General features: G+C 36.3%; 1 protein-coding gene across 18 annotated transcripts in view; it reads right to left on the bottom strand.

The window, feature by feature from the left end:
- Positions 1-25,406, bottom strand: part of NRXN1 (neurexin 1) — a 1,079,628-nt gene that overhangs the window by 109,040 nt on the left and 945,182 nt on the right. For 11 of the 18 annotated variants that reach the window (XM_045827411.1, XM_045827414.1, XM_045827418.1 and 8 more), the window contains 2 exons: positions 20,616-20,705; positions 18,934-19,253 (listed from right to left, as the gene is read on the bottom strand). In XM_045827411.1, coding sequence (XP_045683367.1) covers positions 18,934-19,253; positions 20,616-20,705 — 410 coding nt within the window. The remainder of the gene's footprint in view (positions 1-18,933; positions 19,254-20,615; positions 20,706-25,406) is intronic. The other 7 variants (XM_045827421.1, XM_045827432.1, XM_045827424.1 and 4 more) reach the window with 1 other exon arrangement.

The raw sequence follows: 25,406 nt of genomic DNA, 5'->3' as shown, positions 1-25,406 counted from the left end.
CCCAGCTTAAGCTGATTGCCCAGAATTTGGATTTTTTTATCTCCTCTGGGTCTGCATGCGTGAATAAACCCCACTTTGAAAACTCCGAGGCCATCTGAGTCGTCTTTTCTGTAACACCATAAGAAAATATATTTCTGTTGCTTAAGCCACTCTACCTGTGGTATTTTGTTACAGCAGCCAGAGCAGACTAGTACAAAGCAGAATCACAAATTCTCACAAATTTTGGTATATTCTTATTACAGAAAGGCCAAGTTCTTTCCAAACTCACATATTTTTGCCTCAGGCAAAGGTACTTGTTTCTATAGTAGTGTCCTATTTTAGTAGACGTAACCTTAAAGTGACCAGAATTTCTAAGTGGGTTTCATGGATCAAGTTCAGGAAACATTCAAACTGCATATAAACTGTTCTGTGCACAGTTTTCTGGGGAGATGGTTTGTGTTTTTATTCTTATTAATAAAGAATTGTGTCCCCAAAATTGAATACAGGTGGCAGAGACACTGTGTGGAGCTACCAGGGAGGTTCTGTGAAGTCAAGGATGGGGCATTCACAATTGGAAATAAGCAATTCAGTGAAATTATTATCTAATATTGGATATTTTAAATGAACATTTGCTGGTAACTAAAATCTGTCAATGAAGACCTTATACCTGCTTTTTTAAAGGAAATTACTACCTAGTTTGCTTTTCTAATATTCTTCTTTAGAGTGTTTATCATTATCTAGTAGGTAACATAATTTGTTCATTCATTTTGCTTATATTTTTCTTTGCTCATTAAAATTTAGACACCCTCAGGGCATGGATTGTAATCTACTGAGTCCACTGCAGTTTCCACCCTGCCTACCTAGAATATTATTGTGAGTATAGTAGTAGTTTCACAAATATTTACTTAGTAAATAAATAAAAATAATGTAAGTACTTGAACATGGTTATGCATATTGTTCACACCCATGTAGAGCCTATACCTTAACTATTTGCATAATACTCCATTTTCTTTCTAAAAATGTGTTTTCTTTGTTGATTTACCTGAATAATGCTATTCTAAAGTCCACTTAGTAGAGGTGACTGGCCTGCAGTAGAATGTAATTCGAAACTAGAATTCATTATTTTAAATTGAGATTAAAAGCATGGTTCTACTTGTCTTAAATATAGTTAAAACCACATGCCTTTCTCACATTTTATTCTTGCGTTTCATCACAGAACAATGAGCATGTGTTGCCAAAATGAGAACACTTTATTGACTGTACATCTCAGGAAGAAATGAAAGCCAATATAACTTGGTTATTTGCAACAAGAAGGCTACACTTGGGGAAGTTAAATCACAAGTTTGAGTAATTTCCAAAATACATCTTTTCAGCTTTGTGAAGTTTCCCTGATATCTAAAAATAGGTAAAGATAACTATACAAGGCTACTAAATGTTATGTATGGTTAGGTCTAAATGCAAAGTGTTTCTGTTTTATGCTCTTTATTTGTATTAGACTCTGAATTTCTTTTTAGCAAAACAAGCAGTAATTTTGCTTTAATTAACATAAGAATTAATGTGCAAGGGATTCTCAAGTCAAGCTGAAATGTTCAAATACAGCTAATAATAAAAAATCATCTTCTTTTCCAATACTACTCTAATATCTCTCTAATATTTCTGTTCCTTATGCTCTGGAACAAATTGAATTGGACCAGGACAAAACTATATCTGGCTTTTCATTTTGGCTTTTCGCCATTGATGAATAGAGGGTTATGAAATCAGAAATATAGGCTATTTCCTTCTCAGATTTCATTAAAGATAAGATATTAGAGAGATTGAAGGCTACTTTGCTGGCTTCTAACCATCAGAAATGAAAGACAATAAAATCATGTAAAAGAACTCAGGCCTTATCAACCACGGAGTCATTTGGAATTTTTGTGATTGTTCTTTGAGCCCAAATGATTATTGCTAAACTCAGTCCAACTGGGAAGATTAAAGGTTCCTCAGCATACTCAAATACTTGAGAAACTGCTTCAGCAGGTTAAACTAATGGGGCAAACAACTAGGAAGCTCAGAATTCAAAAAATGGCAAGAACCACACATTGATTTCAGAATCTGTTAAAAGTTAAAAACAAGATTAACTGTGGGCAGAGAGGATACTTTTCATCTGCCATTTGAATGTTAAAAGAAGTTATTTCCAGGGCAGAAGACATTCTTTTCAGCTTAGTGACTAATGGCAGTACCAAACCATCTAAATTCCTCAAGTCATAGTTTTAATTTTAATGTCCAGTTCAAGTTGGGAAGGAAGAGATAGATGCTTTTAATGTTTCTCCTTCCAGAGGCCACACAAAAATAAAAGCTAGAACAAAAGTATGATGTAAAATCTTTAACAGAGAAGAAAAAAATCTATGGAGTCAACAAAGTCAAGAGATTTCCAAAGAAATTTCTAGTGGAAGATGAAAATGGATCTTTTTTTTTTTCCATTTCAGAGGGTTAATGAGTGAAATAAAAAACAAAAGACAGTTTAGACTGATATGGAGAGCGATACATGAAAGAGTCAGCAGGAGCCAACCTGAAGATCTCAGAGATTAGCAGAAAATATACATAAAAGTCATACTAGTTGGATTTCTCCTACTCTGTGACTTTGTGCGAGCCTCTACAATGGTGCCCAGAGACCCTCAGCTATGGACAGTCATGCCCTTGTATGATTTCCTCCCCTTGGGTGTGGGCTAGACTAAGAGCCATGATGGAATAGCACTCCCAAGATTAGGTTATGAAAAATCTACAGCTCCCACCCTATGGGAGCCCCTCTCTGTCCTCCCCTGTCACCATTCCATTTCTCTTGGATCACTTGTCCTGGGGGGAAGCCAGCTGCCAGCATTCATAAGGCAGTCCTATGCCCACATGTGAAAGAACAAGACCCATCAACAGATGTGTAAGTGAACTTGAGATTGGATTTCCATTCTCCAGTCAAACCTTCAAATTGAGAAATTTGTTTCAGGTTTGGTCAATAGCTTGACTCCAGCTGTGCATGAGACTCTGAGCTAAAGGCATCCAGCTAAGCTTCACCTAAATTCACCTAACCGACACAAACTATAAAGAATACATGTCCATTACTTAAATTGCTAAGTTGGGGGATAATTTCTTATACAGCCATAGATAGTTAAAATAACTATCTAAAATATAGGACAGAGTAGCTTTTTCTTGTCTTTTTTCTTTCCTACCTCAAAGCAAAAATAAAACAACAAACAAAAAGCTAGATAGTTCTTCTCTTAAAAGCAAAGGAATTGTCCAAGGGAAGATAAGACCCTGTTCTCTTAAGGCTATTCTTTCCATTCTGGCATTAAAGTGTGTGCTCCATGGCTGCTGTCTCCGGAAAAGAAAAGCAAGCCTGGCTACTCTATGCACTCTGACTCCTTTCAGCCTGAACAGGGTCTCCTGTCATACTCGAGAACAACCAGTACAGGCTGGTGCTGAAGAATAGAAAGCACAGATAGATGTCTGAAGGGAAAAAGGAAGGTTTAATAGAATTGAAAGTATGATTGGAATATAAAGTGATAAAACAATCAAGGCAAAGGAAGCTTGCAAGAAAAAATAAGATGTCGAAGAACATCTAGAAAAATAAAACTAGAAGACAGGAATAGTCCAAGTATGAAGCAAAATAAAAGGCCCTGGTTTTGAGCAACTGATAGGATGAAAGGGAATCCATTTTACCTTGATCATGATATTGGACTCATGAGAAAAAAAATGGTAATCGTAATACGTACCTGAGAATGGCACTGGGCTACAATCACATAGGAATAGTGATCTAAATGCTCTATTGTTCTTTCCAACGTAGACTCCCCATAGATAAAATCTGGAAGTTTGGTTGTAGTTGCCAAACAGAATGTTAAAGCTAACATCTCTGGTGATGTGTAGGTCACCGGCCAGCAGTGATCATGGAACGCTGCGGAAGGCTTGTCGAAAACACGTGAGAAAAAACATACACAGAGAAAACCAGGTCCTGTGGGGGAATAGGAACAGCAGGGCCACTCCTTACATGGGGAGCGCCTTGGCCACCCTCTCTCCTGGGGGTGCCATGGCCACCCTCCCTGGTGGGGAGAGCGCACCGTTCCCCCTCTGGAGAGGCTTTTTATTGGTTTCATTTGCAAAAGAATTCAGGTAAAAGCTCGTTACTCATTGCTACGAAGTAAGGATCAAACAATAGATAACAAGGAAGTCTGAGGGCCTATTTTGAGTCAGGGTCAAGGAGCTGTAAGACTTTAAGGAACAAACTAACTTCCTCCTTGGACCCATCTCATTCAACTGAGAGCATTCTAAACAAAGAAGATTTCACAGGAATTTACATGTTCTTTCTTAGGCCTGATCACTCAGGGAATCCGCCCTTTTCAGCACAGAGCTGCACCACCCTGTCATTGTTTTCAGGCTTAGGTGGAGCAAGGAAGCTAAGGCAACCAAGAGATAAGGAGATTTTCTCCCAGACGAGGAGGACTCAGGCTATGTCAAAGCCGAGGAGCGAGGGTCCATCACCCCCCTTTTGCTGTAGCCCCCAAAGTCCTTCTTTTGGGGGTCTCCCACGTGATTGTGCCTGTCTTAGATCGTTCTCCCCTTGGGGAATCTTACCCATCTTTGGCTAACCGACCAAGCTTTGAGGTTCAGTTATGAATGAAGCAGCAAAAGCAGCGCTCCAGCCAGGGAGATAAGCTTTTGTCTCCTTGCTGGCTTATGGTTCCAAGGGCGTTCCCTTAGCCTTAGCCTAGGCTGGGGTTACAGCTTCTGATACCAGGCAGGGCGGTTCCCAACACTCTGGGAAAGATGTGGAAAAATGAAAGCTAGATGAACTTGTAGGAGTACAATATCTCCATCTTAGTAATGTGGGTACTCAAGAGATATTGTTGTAAATCGACAGAATCATGAAATAGAGATGCAAATATACTATTTAAAGTGACAAAAACAACCACTAGTCCCCCTCCTCTGTAGTTTCGTTTTCCATGGTTTCAGTTACCTGCAGTCAACCAATGTCTGAAATTGTTAACTGAAAAAGTCCAGAAGTGAGAAATTCATAAGTTTTCAATCACATACCATTCTGAGTAGTGTGATGAGATCATGTGCTAGCCTGTTCCGTTGCACCAGGGATGGGGATCATCCTTTTGCCCAGGGTATCCAAGCTGTTCTATGTACACTACTCCCTGGGTAGTGGATATAGTAGTCTTCTGGGTTATCAGAGCTACTGTCACAGTATGGCAACGCTTTGGTTCAGGTGGCCCTCATTTTACTTAATAATGGCCTCAAAACCATAACTTTTATTACAATGTATTATTATAATTGTGCTATTTTATCATTGTTGTTAATCTCTTATTGTACCTAATTTATAAATTAAATTTTATCATAGGAATGTATGTGTAGGAAAAAAAACACTGTGTATACAGGATTCAGTACTATCCATGGTTTCAGACGTCCACTACTGGTTTTGGAACACGTCTTTGGCAGAAAAGGGGGAACTCATGCATTAAATGTGCATGTGTGCGTATGAATGAAATTCAGAGAAGAATGGGAAAAGGAAGGGATTAAGGCCATGGTCTGATCTTGATTTTCATTCTGGAGATTGTATAAATATTATATAAAAGGGATAAATGGAAATATAAGCATATTACTTAGAGATACAAAACTAATAGCCCCCAAATTCTGAAAAGATACCATCTTTGGGGGGAAATACTAGGATCGAAGAGGAAATGGATTGGGGGATTATTGTTCTCCATAGATGCTATGTTCTAAGTCATATTGATTTGTTTTCATGAGCTTGTATTATCTTAATAAAAATAATTTAATAATTATCTCCACTTGTTTTGTATACTTACAATAAAGCATAAATGTAATTTTTGCCAGCATCCTACTATTAGCCTCAGACATACTATAAAAGAACAGGTTATAATTAATGTTATTATTTGCAATTTGAGGCACTGCCTATTTAAATATATTGTATTTTCAAATAACCCACAGAGCAAGAATAAATGTGTCTGACATTTCCCAGGCTTTGTCTAGATTTACCCATCATCAGGAATTCACTCCACTCCCCAAACTTCATTTAAGTCTGAGTCCAATTAGTGTATACCAGCATGTCCCTCTAATCTCTTCTGTTACTTCTCTATTCTTTGTACTCAGTCCCCGTTTTAATTGCCTACAAAAAAATCACAGTTTTTACAAGCTTTATCTTGGCAATGACTATTTTTTCAAAACACTTTATACTCTCCCCAGTTCCAACTGGTTTCTAGCAAGAGTCCATGTCTAAATATCAAGCCAATGTCCAGCTTTTCAGGAAGCCCTGTCAAGAGTCTCTGGTGCAAAGTGCGTCTGGGATGGGTCTCATGTAATCAGACTTCTCACTGTTTTCCTAGATATTTTGCCTGCTTATTCAACTAGTCAGAAGTGACTAGAGATATAAAAAAAAATCATAGAGGCTATATGAAAATGTGAGAACTCAGCTCTTCAAGATGGTCCAAACTACTTGCACAATTCTCGCAATCTGTGCCTCCCCAGGCAGTGGTGGGAGCGGTCAGCTGCGGGTGTATACAGCATGGGTGGCTCTGCTGTAGAAAATTTAATACCGATAATAAATCTAACTAAAAGTCAGCCTGGTTTTTTCTTTTACAATGTGTCAGCAATTCTAAATTATACCAGTGATAAAATATTACTCCAAAGAGAGGACCATGAACGCTGTCCCTCCCCCACCTAGATAAACCACCATAATTCCAAAATGATGAGACTACTGAACCCCTGGAAAAGTGTTTTGACCCACAAACTTGTAGCCTGCTAAGCAAAATTGTACTGCTGTACACCCTTCCGCTTCCCATCGTGGGGCCAACCGTGGGCACTTCCATCCTGGACTTACATAAATGTCAACAGTACAAATTGAAATGAGAATGTTGCCTCCTGCATATCATAGCCATACATTTTGTTTACATAAGTATGCATATAACTTTAAAAAACAACAGTATTTAAAAACTGTCTTTAACTGCATATGAAGGAAACAAATTCTTTATTTCCTTCTTATATATACCATCTTTAGTCTCGGCAAATATTGATCAATCCAGGAAATTACGAGACCAGGCAACACACAGTGTTTATCTCAGCACTGGAATATGCACTCTGCATGTTCACCAATTTATTTATTTATAAACTATTTCCTGAGTGTCCGCTTTGCACAGAGTACCATGTGAGGTGCTGAGCATGCACAGATCCCTAAGGCACAGGTCTTGACTTTAAGGCACTTGTTAAAAAGAAAACTAAAGTGAAGGTTATAAGTGCTGATAGATAATTTGTACATACAGCTATTTAGCTAAATGACTTTTTAGCTATCTTTTCAAAGTGCTATGAAAACAAGAAATGCATTATGCTTAGGGTTCCGTGGAAAAGCTTCAAGTGAAATGCAAGGTTTAAAATTAGCCATACCATTAACATTAGCAAAGCCTTAGAACTTTACAAATGTAGAGCTAATTATTAAGAAGATCACAGGCAAGCTGCAGCACAGGAAAAGGGGAGGGAGCAGAACACTTCTGGCCCAGGGGGCAGCATCTGAAAGGGGACGCGGCATTTTGTGTTTAAGGAGTATGAGCAGTTCTTCATTGCTACCATACCAATGACAAGTTGCAGACTAGGTGCTTTATGCTTTCTCTTTTTTGTCTTTTTCTGAATCAAATTTCTAAATACTACAGAATGTAAGGGTATATATAAGACAAAGAGGCAATTAAATAAAACATGGGCAACTTCAGTTACAAGTGTAATAAAACTTCTATCTGAAACTACAATAAAAATTCTTAGTTTGGATAGAGGAAAGCCATCAGTTCATAACAGAAGTGGGCCATCTGGCTGCCCTGTGATGTCTTATCTGCCACCCTGTTATTGTGGGTTGCATGTTGTCTCTGTTTGGAATTACTACTAAAGGACGGTTGCTGCTGTGCATGAAAAAGTCAGAGGTAGGAATGTCACCACAAAATTTGAAAGAATCTTGATGAATCCTTTCCATTTCTGAAATATGGCAATTAGAACCAGAAGTCTTCCCTTTGGTGGAATATGAATATTTTCTATTTTCTATAGAAAGAAACTGATACTCCCCTTGGTTCTATGGACACAAGTACCTACACTGTTTTCTAGCTGTGTGTGAAGCCTTTTGATACATATTTAGGGATAACTGCTATAGAAATAAGTTGAAGTATAAGAAATATGAAGATAAGTTTCCCTTAAGTGTTCCAGGGCCAAAGTTTTACTGCTAAATTTTCAGTGCTGGGCTATATTTAACAAGGGTCTCATAATAGCTGGAATAACATGGTAGAGCAGATAGGCTTCTCATGTGGTTGTCCTGCCAGCATTTTGGGGAATCTCTAGTTGAATACATGTGTACCTACTCTTTGGATACCACTGGCCAAATTCAGACCCGTTTCTTTTATTTGAAATTTGGGTCATCATATGTGAACCGGCCATGCCTACAGTGGGGTCTAGCACATGGAAAGAAGAAAGAAAAAAAAGGAAAAAAAGAGAAAAGGAAAAAGAGTGGTGGCGGAGTGGGGACAAGAATACCAAGCAAGAAAAAAGTGACCACCTGCTATGTACCAGACACTATACTAAGACCTTGCCTATGTAAGTTTAGGTGATACTCCCAAAAATATCTGTCAGCAAGATAAACATAATTTTAAAATTCCCATTATTGGCTCATATTTTACTTCATGCAATAGTCCAAACTGATGCTCAGACTTGTAACAAACAGTATGGAGGCTTCCTCAAACAGCCTTGAGGCTTCCAGTATTTATTCCCTGTAAAGATGAAGATGATCCAGCTCCCCACCTTGCCAACAGGGCTCTCAGGAAGTCCCCATTTCCTGCTTGGTAGGAAAATCCTGAAAGAGGACAAGAGGGGCTGGGGTACCCTCTAACCTATCCAATGTGCCGATTGGATGATAACATCTGTTTTGGAAGAAGCTTTGCACAGAATGTGGTAATTCCAGAGTGAGGGTAGTGTCTAGCACATTGTCAACATGCAGAGCATGTGAAGTAATAAAAGCACGTTGCTTCCATATGCTTGTTGTTAAAAAGGGACTAAAATATCTTTCTTCCTTTAAATAAGTTTCTGAGTTTCAATTGTGTCATTGTTGCTGTTAATAATAGACTACACATCTGTGGTGTACAAAAGCTTGCTATTGTTGTTTTAAGGGCTTTTATAATTTATGTATGGATTCACTAATAATCTAAATGTCCAAGAAATTGCTCTTGTTATAAAACATGAAATCACTAGGTACTTCACCATTACTCTGAAGAATATAATATCTTGAAAAGTGCATTTTATGTGTTAGATACACAAAAGATATTTGCTAATTTGTCATTTTAAGTAAAAGTATTGTGTATTTACAGGGAACACATACCATGGTTGAAAAAATACATACATACATACATACATACATACATACATACATATCCAGTGCTATGTTTTATTAACTTTCATTTAGAATGCTTACTAGACAAACCATTGGTTAACACTAGTGTTAGCCTTCTGCTTGGAATCTTATATCAAGAGGACAGTGATAATGAGAATTCAGAGAAAGCTATTTGGTAAGTGTTGTATAAAGGCAGATGAATTTGCTAAACCTTCTCTTGAGGTTCCAGCTTAGTGATGTTAATATATTTTTATTGTTGGGGAACTTTTCAGTAATGCTAGCAGACAAGAAAATCTAATGTAACCTTCAGATGATAAAAATGTAAGAAATTATAGCAATTTAAATTTAATCTTGACTTATTAGCTTAGTGTTTTACATATATTGTGAAAGGAAAAAAACAAGCATTGCTAACACACATAAATACACACACACCTGTACAGGCACAATTATCTTTTTTAAATTTTCAGATGATCTGCTTCCCCCTTTCCCTTAAAGAAGATTACTGCATGCAAAAGGGGAATAAATCAATAGGCATAACACAAACACATCTATGTAATTGAAAACCATAATTTCAGGAAATATTATGGCACAAATCATTTGTAGTACTGATCAAAACTAAGACAAGAAAATAAAACTATGTATAGTCTTGCTCCTTACACATTAACTCATTGTTTAGTAAATAGATATTGCTTTGTCCTATAACTGAGACCAGAAATATCAAGAAGCTGCCAACCTTACTAGTCCTATATGAGAAAATCCCCACTGAAAACATTTTCCAATGCATAAAACAACCCCAGGGCAAATAATTATTTGGCCAAAATGTCAGTAGTACCACGAAACTTCACAAACCACTTTTAACACATTTGATCAGTCACAGCACCTTCTCTACACATTGCACAAATCTTTTCTTGGATTTCAGTTGTGTTTTTACCTTTCTTGAGATAATAAAGCATAATATGCCAAAAATATTGTGCATCTTGTTCCATCTTCAATATTAAAATGGCTACATAAAAATTCTCAATTTTGATATGTTTTGTTTTAATGCATGCTGATATGAGAGCTGTCACAATATAATCTAACAAAATTGTGTCAACTGAACTTAAAGACAACTAAGCACTACTAGAGCCATCATAAGGAAAAAAACTATACAAACTTTTTGACCAACCCAATATTTTTCCAATGCTAATAAAGATTATAGCAAAAAAGAGATTGCAACAAGAATCACAAACCCAATTTAGTCCAACTCACAGCTGGAAGTATTTGATGTTTTCAATACCCAAGTGGAAAAAGAGCACATCATAAAATTTTAAGCTCTTTAATGAAAACATGTTATCAAGGACAGTTATGAGAAATCATATTTGCAAGGTTCAGTACCATACTGTGAACAAGCTTCTGTCTGGGAACAGCTGGGAAATAGGTATAGGATATCCGTGAACTGTTCAGTCAATAGTCATTTTAGATTGGGTGTGCTGGTGGTGGGAGGTTAAATAAAATAATGCGGAGCATGGGGATCAGGAGACAGTTCATTGTGCAGTGTGTTTAGTGTTCACGGCCCTCTCCCACTACATGCCAAAGACAATTCTCCTCCTGAATCACTGTCTTCCCGCCTCCACTTCCCACAGACGTGTTCTAGGCAAATGGTGCTGCCTTCCCACAGAGAACACCTCCTTCCATAGAGAATTCAGCTCCTTGTATGCCACACAACTGATGCTTTGATTTAGAAACATTAATTCAGAGCTAGTTCTTTCAAAAAAATGGAAATTTCATAGAGTTCTTCCTAAAACATGAAATTTCCATTCTTTTGGTAATAAAAGATTGTTAAAAGCAGTCATTTTATATAGTTCACACAGCACATGGACTCATTTAATCATCATAACAGTTGATGAAGCCAAAATCCCCATTTTATACATGGGAAACAAAGATATTGAGGGGCCAAGTAACTTGCCTAGGGTCACGCAGGCAGCATGTGGGAAAAATGAGGCTGAGACTTAGGTAGGCATCTTGGCTTCTGGAGTCAATGCCCTTGACCATTACAACACACTGCCCATGACACCCCATGTCAGTGTTACTTCTTCAGATGGTCAGCTCCCAGAATGCAGAATCGGACTGGAAGAGATTGGGAAGAGAATGAAAGAGGGAGATAGGTAGGTGAAGAAAGGAAAGGGCTTTCCCTGCAGAGGACACAGATGTGAAAGGGCATGACCTCTAGAAGTAGCTGTAATTAGTTTATCAGATCACGGGGAAGAGAATTGCTAGACCTTCTAGTGAGGCAGATGAGTTGTGAAGGATGGACCATGATGATCATTCAAGGAAGTTTCCCTTTATCCTCAATACCTGGATGTACTAAGGAAGGGAATGATCTGACCGTATTTGCATCTTTGAAAGAGCAATCTGACACCTGGATGGAGATCACCTTGAGCTAGTTAAGAATATAAGAACACAAGTGGCAAGATTCTAAACAAAGGCCATATTGAGAGGCAGAGGACCAGATTGCCTCCAAGAACCCTGTAAAGAAGCTGGCCGCACAACCTTGGGTAAGTTATTGGGTGTCTCCATGCCTCAACTTTCTCACGTGTATAATAAGAATAATAATACCAAGCTGCACTTCATCTTTTCCTCACATGCATATGTACGTTAAAATTTGATAGCATTTCTGATATACTTCAAGTGTCTTGTGTCTATAAGACCACGGAAGGCAGAGAACGTGTAGTTCTTTCCTCCACTCTGGCCTCTAGCAGCTCTGCTCCTACGCAGCCTTTGGGCCGGAAACCATTTCCCTGCACCCGGCCCCTGTGGTGAAGTTCCTTCTCACTGTGACTCTGAGTGGCTGTAGCAGGTGAGGAGCAGGGGAGGGGTGTTGACAAAGATTGGGGTTTGCCTGACAGGTAGCATGAGCCAGAATCTCCACGGGAAAGTCTGGAACCCAGGGCACCCAGGTGTTTCTCATCCCAGGACTCCTCTGCTGGCCCATAGGACTCCCAAGATCCTGAGAGACTGGGCTTCCTCTGGGAAAAGCCGCCTCCACGGCAGCACTGGTGCCTGATTCCCCCATTCTATGAGCTGCCCCTGGAACTCAGTGTATACCAGCCCACCCTCACCCTGCTCCTCCATCAGGACCCACCCTCACTGCTGAGACATCTGAAGCCACACAGTACACCCTGAGGACTCCAACTGTGCACTGCCTTCCTGGGAAAACACACACTCCACCACTCAGACCAGGCCCTGGCCCCAGACTGAGAGTGCCCTTCATGTAAGCAAACAAACAAACAAACAAACAAACAAATAAATCTTAGTGTCACTTTTGTTCTTTTCTCTACTCTCTACTTCCCTAATATAACAGTTAGTTGCTGCTGGCATTATCCATGCAGAGTATGGTCATGCTGGATCAGGGAATAAGCCTGAATTTCAATATGCCAATATTCTATAATGATTGATGCCTCTGTAACTAACAATCTATGCATGTCTATTCAACAATGATTCTCATTTCATCATTTCATGACTACCCTGACACCCCCCTCTACTTTTTTCCTATATCACTTGACATCCTATCTAGTTTTGATGTTTATTGTCCAGCTTTTCCAACTAGAATGCAAGCTTTGTACAATAAAGTTTAATGTTGTTCAATGCTATATTTCCAGTGACTAGAACATCAACCCATACATAGTAACTTCTCAGCAAACATGTTTTAAATGGATGGATAGATGGATGACTGATGGACAAATAAATGGGTGGCTGGCTAGCTGGTTATATTTGGATAGAAGCAGCCTTGTCTAAAGACATCTCAAAACCAAGGTTGTATCCACAAATAGTCAATACATCTACTGAAAACTTTAGATACCAAAGACAATATACTGAGCAGGAGAATTTTCTTAAAATAAACTCTTTAAAATGTATACGTCCTTGTCCTTTTGCTTATAAGCAATGAGGGAGAATGTACCTTCTACATAACAATTGCTTACCTACATTTAAAATGACAATGAATTAAAATTTTCTTACTCAGCACCATTAGTTTCAGAAGACTATGCCTCTGTATCTGTTGTAAAATCTATACCCAAATGTTTTTCTTCCCAATATGCACAATTTGCTATAAAAATGTACATTAATTTAAGTGAATTTGGCAGAATGATGGGACTAGGAAAAATAAAATTAATTATTCATATCATCACTATTTTAAAATGCAGAGTGGTTATCAGAACAAACATAATTATAAGTAATGCAATGATTTTTTAAAATAATGAAGCCACTGCTAAGGTTAATTAGTATTTTTAATGAAAATAAAATTTTGTTCTTTGAAATTATAAAACATGTTTTGTTGGTTTTAAATGTTTTTCATGGGGATATTTGTGGACTCTGTTTACATTTTTAAAACAAGTTGTATTAATTTTTCATTCATATATCCAAATCTGCCAGGAAGCAGTAGCAGTGTCCAATATATTCAAATACTCATCTTGCTTAGATACTAGTTGGGTTTCTTTTATGAACATTCCATGCGAATAAAATCCATTGACTTCTGTAGGACATTGCATATGTGAAATATACATGTCTCCGACAGCTTAGCAATGTTCTTAAATACTCAGTACTTCCTTTTCTTGAGTAGCTTTGCTAACTCCACTCTGAAGAAAAAAGGAAAAGCCTCACTGGAACCACAGACTTGTTCCACTATACAGTATCCAACACAAATAACACCCCTTTTTCATTACAAAACCATAAGCATGTAATTCTGTAACATAACAATATCATACTCAAGTACACCATATGACATTTTAGGTGAAATATTCAAATTAACACTATAAATTATTACACCCATATCATTATCTACCAACCACACTGAAGCAGGCATTGCTTCTGCCAGACCGTGTATTTCACTCATATTTAGTGATATAGCCCCATTCCATAGTTCAATTTCCTACTAACTGTTGCATAGTCTCTCCAGTCAAGAGCTAGACTCTTTCAAAGCCTTCTTTTCTCTTCTTACTTAAGATTTTTGAAATGAGATGAAAAAGAAGATGAAAGAAACCTATAGGTTCCTGAAACCAGGTAAAACTACCACAATCAGTTTCTGCTTGGAATGTAGGGGATGGGGCTTCACTATTTATTATTCTTATGAAGCATGATTTCCTTGCAAAGATAGCTTTATATATGCTACATAAGGAGAGTGAAATGTAATTTATAGATTAAAATGCGATGCTTTTGAGATTCATAAAGGAATACTATTAATAATAATTATACTGGGATAGCAGGTACACATGAGGGAGATACAGGCCAACGGAGAGGCATGGCCACCCTGTGTAAAAGTCAAGGATAAAATGTATGCTTCATTAAATAATCACCAGGAGACATAATTAAGAGCATCATTATGAGAGACAATGAAATTTTAGAGCTCAGTACAAGGCAAGAGTTTCCTAGTTCAATCCACTTACTGTAGTGAGGTAGCAGGCCCAAGTACAGCAAGGTTAGCTGAGCTCCTTGTCTAAGTCACACAACACAGTAGTGATTGTGTTGAAAGTGGAAACCGTTCTCCTTATTCACTGTTTTCTTCCCATTGCACTGTACTCCCATGAAGTAAAAGGCATTACAATGAATCCTTATTCTCTCGGGAGTGTCCAACCAACAGCCCATGGGCCACATGGGGCACAGGATGGCTATGAATGTGACCCAACACAGAATTGCAAATTTACTTAAAACATTTTTTTTTTGCTCACCCATTTTTGTTAGTGTTTGTGTATTTAATGTGTGGCCCAAGATAACTCTTCGTCTTCTAATGTGGCCCAGAGAAGCCTAGAGGTTGGACACCCCTGCAAGTCTAGAGTATGCATAAAGCTTAGAAAATATTCCTAAAGGAAAGAGCTTGAAAAATCACAAAATGTGATACAAAGTCCAGACCAGAAGTAGTGTTACCATCTTGATCTTCAAACAAACCACTCAGCTCCACTTGCCTTCCTTTACCGAGTGGCAACCAGAGGGAGTGAATGCTGCTCTTTGAGTGTTGGCTTACTTTTACTCACTTACGCTAAGCTCAGTGTACATCCATAAGACGTTGCCGGATTACTCAGATGAGGGATCATTTAACAGCCAAAAGCCTTGCTTGAAATTTCTACCCCTATCCCAAGAAGCTCTCAGCATCCTGAAATCTTTATATTATCAAATATTTGCAAATAGTTGCTTTCTGAGATTAGCATTATAAGAAATTTATCTTTTTTGAGATAAGTGTGCCTTATAGAAACATTTAGATATTAAATATTCTAAGTAAAACAAATTTTATAAATTTTATATAATCCATATAGAGGTATTATTAATATCATTGTATTCACATTTAAAAAGCCATTTAATCACAAAGGTTGGTAAATGTACTCTAAGTTCATGATATAAATCATGCCTTTTAAAGTAAACATCAGTCTGAAAATTGTTCATTATTCGGAGAAGAAAAACTTTTCCTTTTAAAGATTGTTACTTTTAAGTGGCGATGTAAACAAGGTTTAGGGGATGACATTTTGATGAATACTATTTATATTCTATGACTCTGTGAAAACTGAAAATACATTTCTCTCCTACTACTTGCCCTGCAGGATGGCTGAACAAACCTCATCTCATCTATTTGAAATGAATCCAATTTAATTCTGCTTGACCAAAAACCTGTTTCCATAGTTCTAAAACATGCAATCACCTCAAGGTACATTGCCATTGCAGCTAAAGTGGCTCAGTATTATCACTGAGGAAAATACACTTTGATTGAGAAAACAGTCCAGGATGGTTTTTGAAAAATAAAATGACCCTTCTTGGTACTCAATTTAGTAAGGCAGTTGATAAAAGCACATGGAGATGCCACTACAGACACGGTTGAAGGAAGATACTTCATCCAACCTGCAAAAACAGGTCGAAGGTTTCAGTCCTGGAATTAGCATTACAAATCATTTAAACTTTCAAGATTTTGGCAATGCTAAGAAACAAATACTTGAAATTCTACATGTATCAGTTATCTCAATAGTTGAAGGACAATTTAAAAATCAATTGTGAGGTAAAGAAAATTTGTAACAAATTATTCTGTTACTTAAAATATAAAATTTGCTGTCTTTCCTTTGTGTTTCCCTCACCCCCATACACACATTGCCTTTAATCACATAAACAAGAAAATTTTAAAAACTATTAGCCCAAACTTAAGATACTGTCACCATAATTAAATATTTATAACATATTAATCCAAATTATATAATTACTGTATTTGGTCTGTTAAAAATCTAAAAATTTAATATCTGTTTTTTAATGAACCTAGTAATCTTTTATTTAAGTCAATAACCCCTCAAATGAACCAAGTAATTACTAATTGACTAGATTATTTATCTTTATAAACCATTGCAGTTTTAAAATATGTAATAGCTCATAATAAAAGGGACCCTCTTAACTGGCAATAAATGGAAAGATAACTGTTCTTCTTTTATATTAATTAATATTAGAAAATCCTTAAGTTTTTCTTTCTTCATTTATAGGTGTTTAGCTTGCAAGTGAGATAGCTACTTTGTACATTTCTTTAAAAACATAATTTCTTAATACATAGCAGTTACTAATTGGTAAAATATACAAAAAGAAAGCTGATTATTTTTTCCTTACTTGGGGATACATCTGGTTTGCCAAGGAACTTGGGCAAGTGTAATTTCATTAATGATGAGATAAGACTACTAACAAAGATGTCTGGCTCTTGCAAATTTTATTCGTGGAAACATTTTCCACTCTGATTATCCTAGAATGTCCTCTTCTGATTTTGTTTAAAGAAAATAATCTATCAATTGCTCTGTGTTTCATTTCTTCTGTATCTGATTTACCTTGACTTGACTATTGTTAAACATTAAACCAAACACCCCCATGACTAACCACCAGTGAAGTATTAGAAAAGAACGTCAAATGGAGCGGTTAGACATGTATACATCTGTCTAAAGTCACAAGTCTTTATCCAAGGGGCTAAGTGTGATTATCAACAGTCTTTTAACCCCAAACAAGCTAGAGAAAATCAATGAAATGGTTCCACTCTAGGCACACATTCTTACTAAAGTGTACATGCCATAAGGGCAGGGGTTTTTGTTTGTTGTCACTGATGCATCCCCAGCGCTGAAACAGTGTATGGCACATGTAGAGTGATCAATAAATATGTATTGATAAACATCCTATTAGGCTGTGATTTTACTTTGTGGCTGAGTTCAGAGAGAAAGAGAGAGAGAGGGCGAGAGAGAGAGAATGAATGCCCACATACAGGTACATGTATCCATCACTACACTTAAAGAATTTATAGAATTTACAGTTTTTTGATTATTCTGTTCCTAACACCTCTTCCTCTCAAAGTAAAAATCAGAATCTATTTTCTTCTTTCTCTGGTAAACTTATGTTAATTAGCAGATAGGGTGCTGATAAAACTGAATTCACTTTCTTTTACGCTCTAATTCTGATACTTGGTCTGTTTCAAACACTTGAAATAAAAGCAATTTAAAAAGTAATTATTATTTTTGCATCTTTAGAATGTGGGTTTCTAGAAAACTAATGTATTTGGAAAAGCTTTCTGTGGCACCTATCGAAGACACTATTAAAAACAGAACAAAAGAAAAGAATCAATTTTGGACCAAGGAGAACACAAACTTCTGAAAGAATTAACAGCAGAATAGCTACAATGGCAACAAATGTCAATAGCGACGTAACAGCCTTTAACAGCATTTCAACTATGTTCTGGAAGCTTTTCATCAAATGTAAGCTCTATGAGGCAGGTAGTTTTCTTTTTTTCTTGTTCTTCAATTACATAATGCCAATATCTAAACTGATGCCTGACACATGTTAGGCAATCAATAACTATAACTTGATTGCATGAATATACTTCCAAATTGTACAAATTCAACATTTAAATATCTCATTTGCAAAATTTATGGAGATAAGATTGGACAATGAGCTCACTAAAGTAGATTCTAGGTGAGGGCAGTTAGCTGCATATCATACAAAATATGTTAGTCCAAGAGATTTTTTAAGTACTGTACTTTCAGTCTTTGTCCTCATATAAACTAACAGTGCATTTTCCGTATAGACAGTAATAAAGTGAATTCAGCATTCACCGTCAGAGCCGCATGCCTACCAACTCAAAACTTCGAGACTTCCAAATACAATAGATGTTTTCCAGGCAACTGCTCAACTTTGCTTTCATTTTATTTTGATGAATGCAAGCTTGAACAAACAAGGCCTTTCATGTACTTCATTAATTTACTTGTTCATTTAACTTAGAAAGTGAAAATCTCATGTAATAAGCAGACAATCCCTTTAGCTTGAGCTAGACTAAGATTACTGAAACCATCACCAAGCAGTGATCAAACAAACACAAAGCAATTTATAACGGTCCACAAATCTCAAGTCCCAGCATATACATATTTCATAGTTAAACCGAGTGCACTATATTAAGCAAGTCTCAAAGGAAGCCATAATGCCTGAGATGAAACAACCACATTTTAGAAAAAGCACCTATGAAGAAAATCCCACTTTCATAACCACAGAGCCAAAATGAAGGAATGAAATGTCACACTCACCTGGCTAATGGGTTCTTTTGTGGGGGGCTTTCCTCTCCTGGCTGTGCTAGTGGCCAGGGTCGTGGTGGTCTCCATGATTGACGTGGACATCTCTGACTGCATGGCAGTGGCTGTCGACTCAGTTGTCATAGAGGAAGGCACTTCACCAACCAGTCTCACATTCCCCACTATGGCGATGTTGGCATCATTTTCGGCTGCCATATTCAGAACTTTCAAGCCATTGTAGTAAAGCCCAGAGAGCTGGCCCTGGAAGGGCTGGCCCTGCTCTTTCCCGCCAATTATTATGGTTGCTTGGCTATTGAAGATTGTGAGCTGACGCCCTGTAAAAATAATATTACATACATGCAAAAATGTTGATTGTGAACTCTACATTCTACAAAGGATGATAAAACAGATCTTTCATGGGGTGGATAATGAGAGCAATAAACTATATTTGACTCATAATTCATTGCTGATAAATGAGGTGTCCATGAAATGCATAATCATTGGCAAATACTTGTAAATTCTCAACTTAGTGTAAATGTAGTGTTTTTGCTAAAAGACCAATCAAAGATACATATTGTAAATCAATTTTTCATGGATCCCTTTCCCTTTTTCCTCAAGATCTTATACTGTTGGTATCTTAAGTCTCAATTGTTAAGTTAAAAAATGTGACATAGCTAACATTTCTAATATTTGTCCTTCTAAAATTACCACTGGTAGAAACTAGTCTATAGCAGCTCATATCTGATTTTAAATTTTTGGTAAAAATGTCATAATTTACTTAATGGCCACAGGTATCTGTATGCTATTCTTTAGAAATGTTTATTTTTTTGAAGGCAATAGTCCATTGTTATTTGAATTATTCTATTTTTCCGGCAATCACACTGAAAAGAAATGCATGGTTTATACTGAGCATGTCAGAGACAAAAAAAAATTCCAAAAATATTTTTTTTCTGATTGGCTTTCAGCAAGTCTATTAAAACAAAACAGAATGAAAAAAAAATAGCTTCAGATGTAAAAAGCGGCTTCAGGAATGATACACAAACCAATGGAGAAATTATGGCTCATTTCCATCAAACAGCAATCCTCAGCAACAGTCCCAATATCATCACACTGAGTATCCAGTTTTAGCAGATCGTTCTCTGCTCATAAAAAGCATGCACACAACTTTAAGTTCACTTTTAATTAGGGCTTGTTCCCAAATGCTCTTAGAAGGTTGCAAACGTTAAAGGGACTTCATTTTGACCGGCAATCCATATTGCCCACTATTTAAGATGCCTAGAGTTTAAACCAAGAGTTGTTTTTTTTTCAGGACCATAACAAAGATATCAGAACTACATATATTTTAGTTAATAATTTAGAGGCTGGAACATGTAATATAATCTATGAATGATTTATCATTTTGGGTTAATGCTTGCTGTGAGTACCTTCATAGATTGAGTTAGTGGATTATATTTAACAGTCCCTTTAACCTTAAATTAACAGGGTAAGATTATTAAACAGCTGGTACGTCTAAAAATGTATAGAAATTATTATACAAGGTATGCAAATATTACTATCTACATTTTACTGTTTTAAATTTGTTTTTAATTTAGTTTTACGGAAAATTTATTTTTTATGTTTATTAGTGTTACAATGAAGTACTACTTGGTTATGTTCAAATTATTTTTTTATTTGAAGTTTTAATCAATGTTTTTTACCTTTGTCGAGTAGCCATTCATCAACTACTCGACCAAGTCGATATGGAATTCGCTGTCTAGCAATCGCCAGGCGCTCGTTATCATTGTTTCCTTTAAAGTTTAAAGAGACATTTCATTGGTTAAAATCTGTAAGGTCAAAGGTTAAAAGTTAATACTTAAAGCTTGAGCTATACAGTTGCCACATGATTTTTTGAAATTTGGAATTTTAAAAAGCTCTACCTAGAACATTTCATGTTTCAGACTTGTCATTCATTCATTTATTTTATTTTAGCAAACAAAATTATTCCTATGTTAATTGAAAATTAGAAGTCTGCATTTGAGCTAGGTTATTAAACTTATGTTATAGACAGACCCAAACAACCAATTTAAACAGCATATAATAGCTTTACAAAAAATGACCATTGATCTCAGGGTTTTGTCTTTTTGATGTTTCTTATTAACTAGTTAAACATGTTCAGGTGAAACAGGTTTAAGTTTTCAAAATACATTCAACCTCTTATTCCAGATTAGTAATTTATGAACACCAAACTTAACACCATCTTTGGCACACTGAAGCTTGTAAGATAGGCCTAGCATACTTTATGTCCTAGTCAGAAAATAGAAATTCGCATTCATCTCATTTAAGGAAACCAAAGAGCCTGAATGGTTCTCATATATTCCATACAAATTAGTTTATCAATCACTTGGAAATCACAAGAGAATATATCTTGCATCATCCAAATGAGTTATTACAGGAAAAGGCTTTGACAAAAGTGACTTTGAGTGTCCTTTAGTTTAATTAAAAGCTTAACATGTTGAAATACATAACAATTTGAAAAAAAAATTATATCTCTGTTTTTATGTACTCAAATATCTGCTTTTGTGTTAAGCTATTCTAAAGAAGGCATGAGAGCTTAAGGAAAAAAATAAGCCACAACCAGTGGTCCCTACGCATAGACATAAACTAAGTGTGAGTGAGCCTTGCCTCTCTGAATGACAATTTTCTGATAGAAACGCAGTTTAAATTGACCGTGAATAAATCTTGCAAATAGAAAAGTGTACTCTTGATCTAAAGCACTTAGAATTTCTGCTGCCACCTCAGTGCTTAATCATGTATACTGCAAAAAGCCTTTTATTCCATAAAAATTAACTAACATAGAATTTTAAGCTGAGACATTTTCACAATAGCTCAGACAAGGACTCAGTGGCAAAATAAACAAATGGTAGTAATGCCCACAGAAAAAGACTGGAGCATTTGGCTAAGGAAGGTAATAGAAATAAATTTTTCTCCTATTTGGAATCATTTGCAAGTGCTTTCTTGCACTAGTCTCATTAAACACTATACTTATCACAATAAACCCATCATTTATTGACTGGTCACAGGCTTTTAGAGAAATAGAAAAGAACTATCATTTAGACCTTAAGAATTTGTCCTCTGTATATATAGCTAAAAATATTTCATATATTAGTATTTCATTAAAATGTGAATATCAAAGTAGAACCAAATATAAAGTTTAATAAAAACATTTATATGTATTTCTCTGTATTGTGCAAGTATTAAACTGTTATAAAATAATATTTTATCTTATGGAAACATATTTTGGTATATTAATAATGAAAAAAAAGATACAAATAACTTAAACTCCAAGCCTATCTTCATTTTTTAAAAGTATGCAGAATTTGTGGGTTTTTGTGTACTAACATATACATATATTTGGGAAGTACACTAAAATTTAATATTGGTTATCTTAAGGCAATGTGATTATTAGTGAATATGTGATTTTGGCTTATATGTGTTTGATGTAATAAACATGTTTATGTCATAATTTGAAAAGCAAACATGAAATACTTTTAAAAAATGCATACCCTTTGCTGTATAGACTTTTGGTTGGTCAACACATTTCAATTCACACAGTTAAAACTTGCCTGATGACTTTATAATTAGGTGGCTCCTCATTGTTTTGTTTTGTTTTGTTTTTTCATTCCAAAGTATTCTCATCATCATCATCGTTACTCCCTCAGACACCACCCAAATCTAGGCCACCAGTCACCTTTTGCCCAATTATTATTTCAGGGTATTAATAGAGCTCTCTGCATCCTCCTGGCATAAAATTCCACCCATGTACTATATGCCAGCCAGCATCTAATTATGCCACTTGTCTAACCCTTTCCATAGCCTTCGAGATAAAATGTGGAATCTGTCAGGAAGCTGAGGAGGACTGCATGCCATGGTGTCTTCCCACCTCCCCTGCCCCATCTCATGGCTTGCTCTCTTCTTCTGTCTTTCTGAGACTTCTTTCAACTCCTCTGAAGCTCTACCTTATTCTCTGAGCTTTTATATTTGTAGTAAAATGTAGGAGAGCTATTTGTGTGTGTGTGTTTATGTATATATACACAAATATATATCCATTCATGTGTCTTTCTATTTTTTTTGCAGTTATTCAAAAAGGATATATTAAGTCTTCAATTTTCTTCATCTGTCTTATTTAGACTTTTCTCTCTACTTCTATTATTAATAATAACTATGATTACCTATTTTGTGGAATGGGACAGTTATTATTAAGCAAATAATGATTTGACTCACTGTATGGATGATGTTTACATCAATGACAATCATCAGAAAATAAAATTATAATTTAAATGTTATTTTTTAAGAAAGCACAAAAGGAAGCTTTGCTACATATGATTTATTACCTGCGAATGAACATTCAAACTCAGAGTGTAATATCTTTTTTGGATTGAATTCCAAATAGTTTAGTTTCCCACCTAACTAATAATATTTGGTCATACCATGGTACATTAATTTAGTATGAATCAGTAGACTAAAAATAAACAAGAGTAGTTTCAAAGAATCAAGGTAGGCAGCAAGTAGTAATAAAACTCAAATCCTTGACTTAGAGTTAAACTTCATGGTGAAACTCAGAGAACAAAGGGAAATAAAATTATAATCATATTTTTATGACTATAGGTCAGTAGAGACAAGCTATATGAACTTTGCTAGTATGGAGTTTTTCATAGATTTCACTTTCATAGATCTTCACACCTCATGTATAATTCCCACTTGGAAATAAAAATGCTAGTTTTTGACATGCCATAGTAATATCCTTGAAAAAATAATAAGGAAAAGCAATGATATAAACCCATTTGTCCAGAATAATATGAAAGTAAAAACAAAGATACTCGCCTTTTGAAGGCTTCTTATTTCCTGAGTTTTTATCATTGGGAAAGGAAACAGAAAGGAGTTCTGAGAAAAGCTTGCATACTTCCAGAGAAAATCAGAAGTCTGTTTTTGCGCCTTTTGCTTTGAAATGAGAATATGGCATTTGGATATGACTAGGCCCAGGGAGCAAAGTAAAAGTTTAACATAGTTCTGTAAAATTACTCGTTTTAAAGGCAGCATTACCATGATTTCCAACTAAATGCTTTATGTGTGATTGTTATGCACACTATAAAAATAGTGATACCTAACTTAGCTGGCAATGTTTCAAATAATTGGATTTTGAACACTACTGAAATCTTCAAGGAACAAACCTGTGAAAAAATATGTGTTCTAACGAAAATATGTATATTGTATATTACATTATTTGCTCTATCATTAAGATTTATATGTAACATATATACATCTATTTTGCTTCTGCCTACTTCTCCAGTTCATCTTGAACAACTTCTTTTTAACTCCTTAAATTCCAGTCATTCTGGACTTTTAATTCCTTTACGCAAGCCAATCATCTTTAAAGATGCCATTCTCTTTGCCTTCTGCAACTCTGAGCACTCCTCAACCTCAACGCTTCTGTCCACTCACACGCACATGCACACACAGGTGTCTGAGTCTGTCCAACTCATTTCTCCTCTAAATATTAGTTTATATGTTTGTCAATAAAGCATTCCCTGTGTCTCCAACCCCCCCCATCAAATTAGCCTAGAACCTTCCATTATGCATTCTTACAACACTTAGTAGCAGTATTTATAATCATGATGCAATGATTTCATGCAATTGATTCTAGATCCTAGGTTCCTCTGCAGGTGGGGGCCACATTATCTATATTCATATATGAGGTGGGTGTGTCCAGAAAAAGTCCAGCCATTGTTAATTTAATGAGATTGGTTTTCATGACATTGATATAACCTAGCAGCCAAGGAGAATGGACTGGAATGCACATGTGTGAACAATGACAACTTCACTGTACTAGATAGTGGGGGATGGTGAACAATGTTGAGTGAGTAAGCATGTGTACTGTGTGACCATCACATTCAAAATGACTGAGTGAGTGGAGCAATGAATCTGCATCAAATTTTGCATTAAGCTTGAACATTCCTCCGTGAAAACATTTTGGATAATTCAGAAGGCTTTCAGGGATGATGCAATGAGTTCAGCAGGGATAAAAGGTGGCACAAATGCTTCAAAGACAGTCAAGAGTCTGTTGAAAGTGACCCACATTCTGGAAGGCCTGCAACTAGCAGAACACCTGGGAATGTTGAACATGTATAGGCTGCAACCAACAAAAATCAGCTCCTGACAGTGCGAGAACTAGAAGCTGATCTGGGGGTTCCAAACACTACTGTGTTCGAGATTTAGATGCAGGATCTTGGCCTGAAACGTGTTACGGCGAAATTCATCTTGCGGCTTCTGCTACCAGAACAGAAGGAATATGGTGCTGCAGTTACTAATGACTTGATTCAAACTGCTACCAATAAACCATATTTCCTCAAGAAGGTCATAATTGGAGCTGAATTGTGGGTCTATGGCTATGATCCCGAAATAAAAGCTCAATCCTTCCAGTGGAAGTTGTCTGATTCTTCATGCCCGAAGAA

This window comes from Phyllostomus hastatus, unplaced genomic scaffold (genome assembly GCF_019186645.2).
Source record: "Phyllostomus hastatus isolate PE091 unplaced genomic scaffold, TTU_PhHast_1.1 phas_scaffold_78, whole genome shotgun sequence".
In the NCBI taxonomy this organism is placed as follows: Eukaryota; Metazoa; Chordata; class Mammalia; order Chiroptera; family Phyllostomidae; genus Phyllostomus; species Phyllostomus hastatus.
This window is presented reverse-complemented; position numbering and strand designations above follow the sequence as displayed.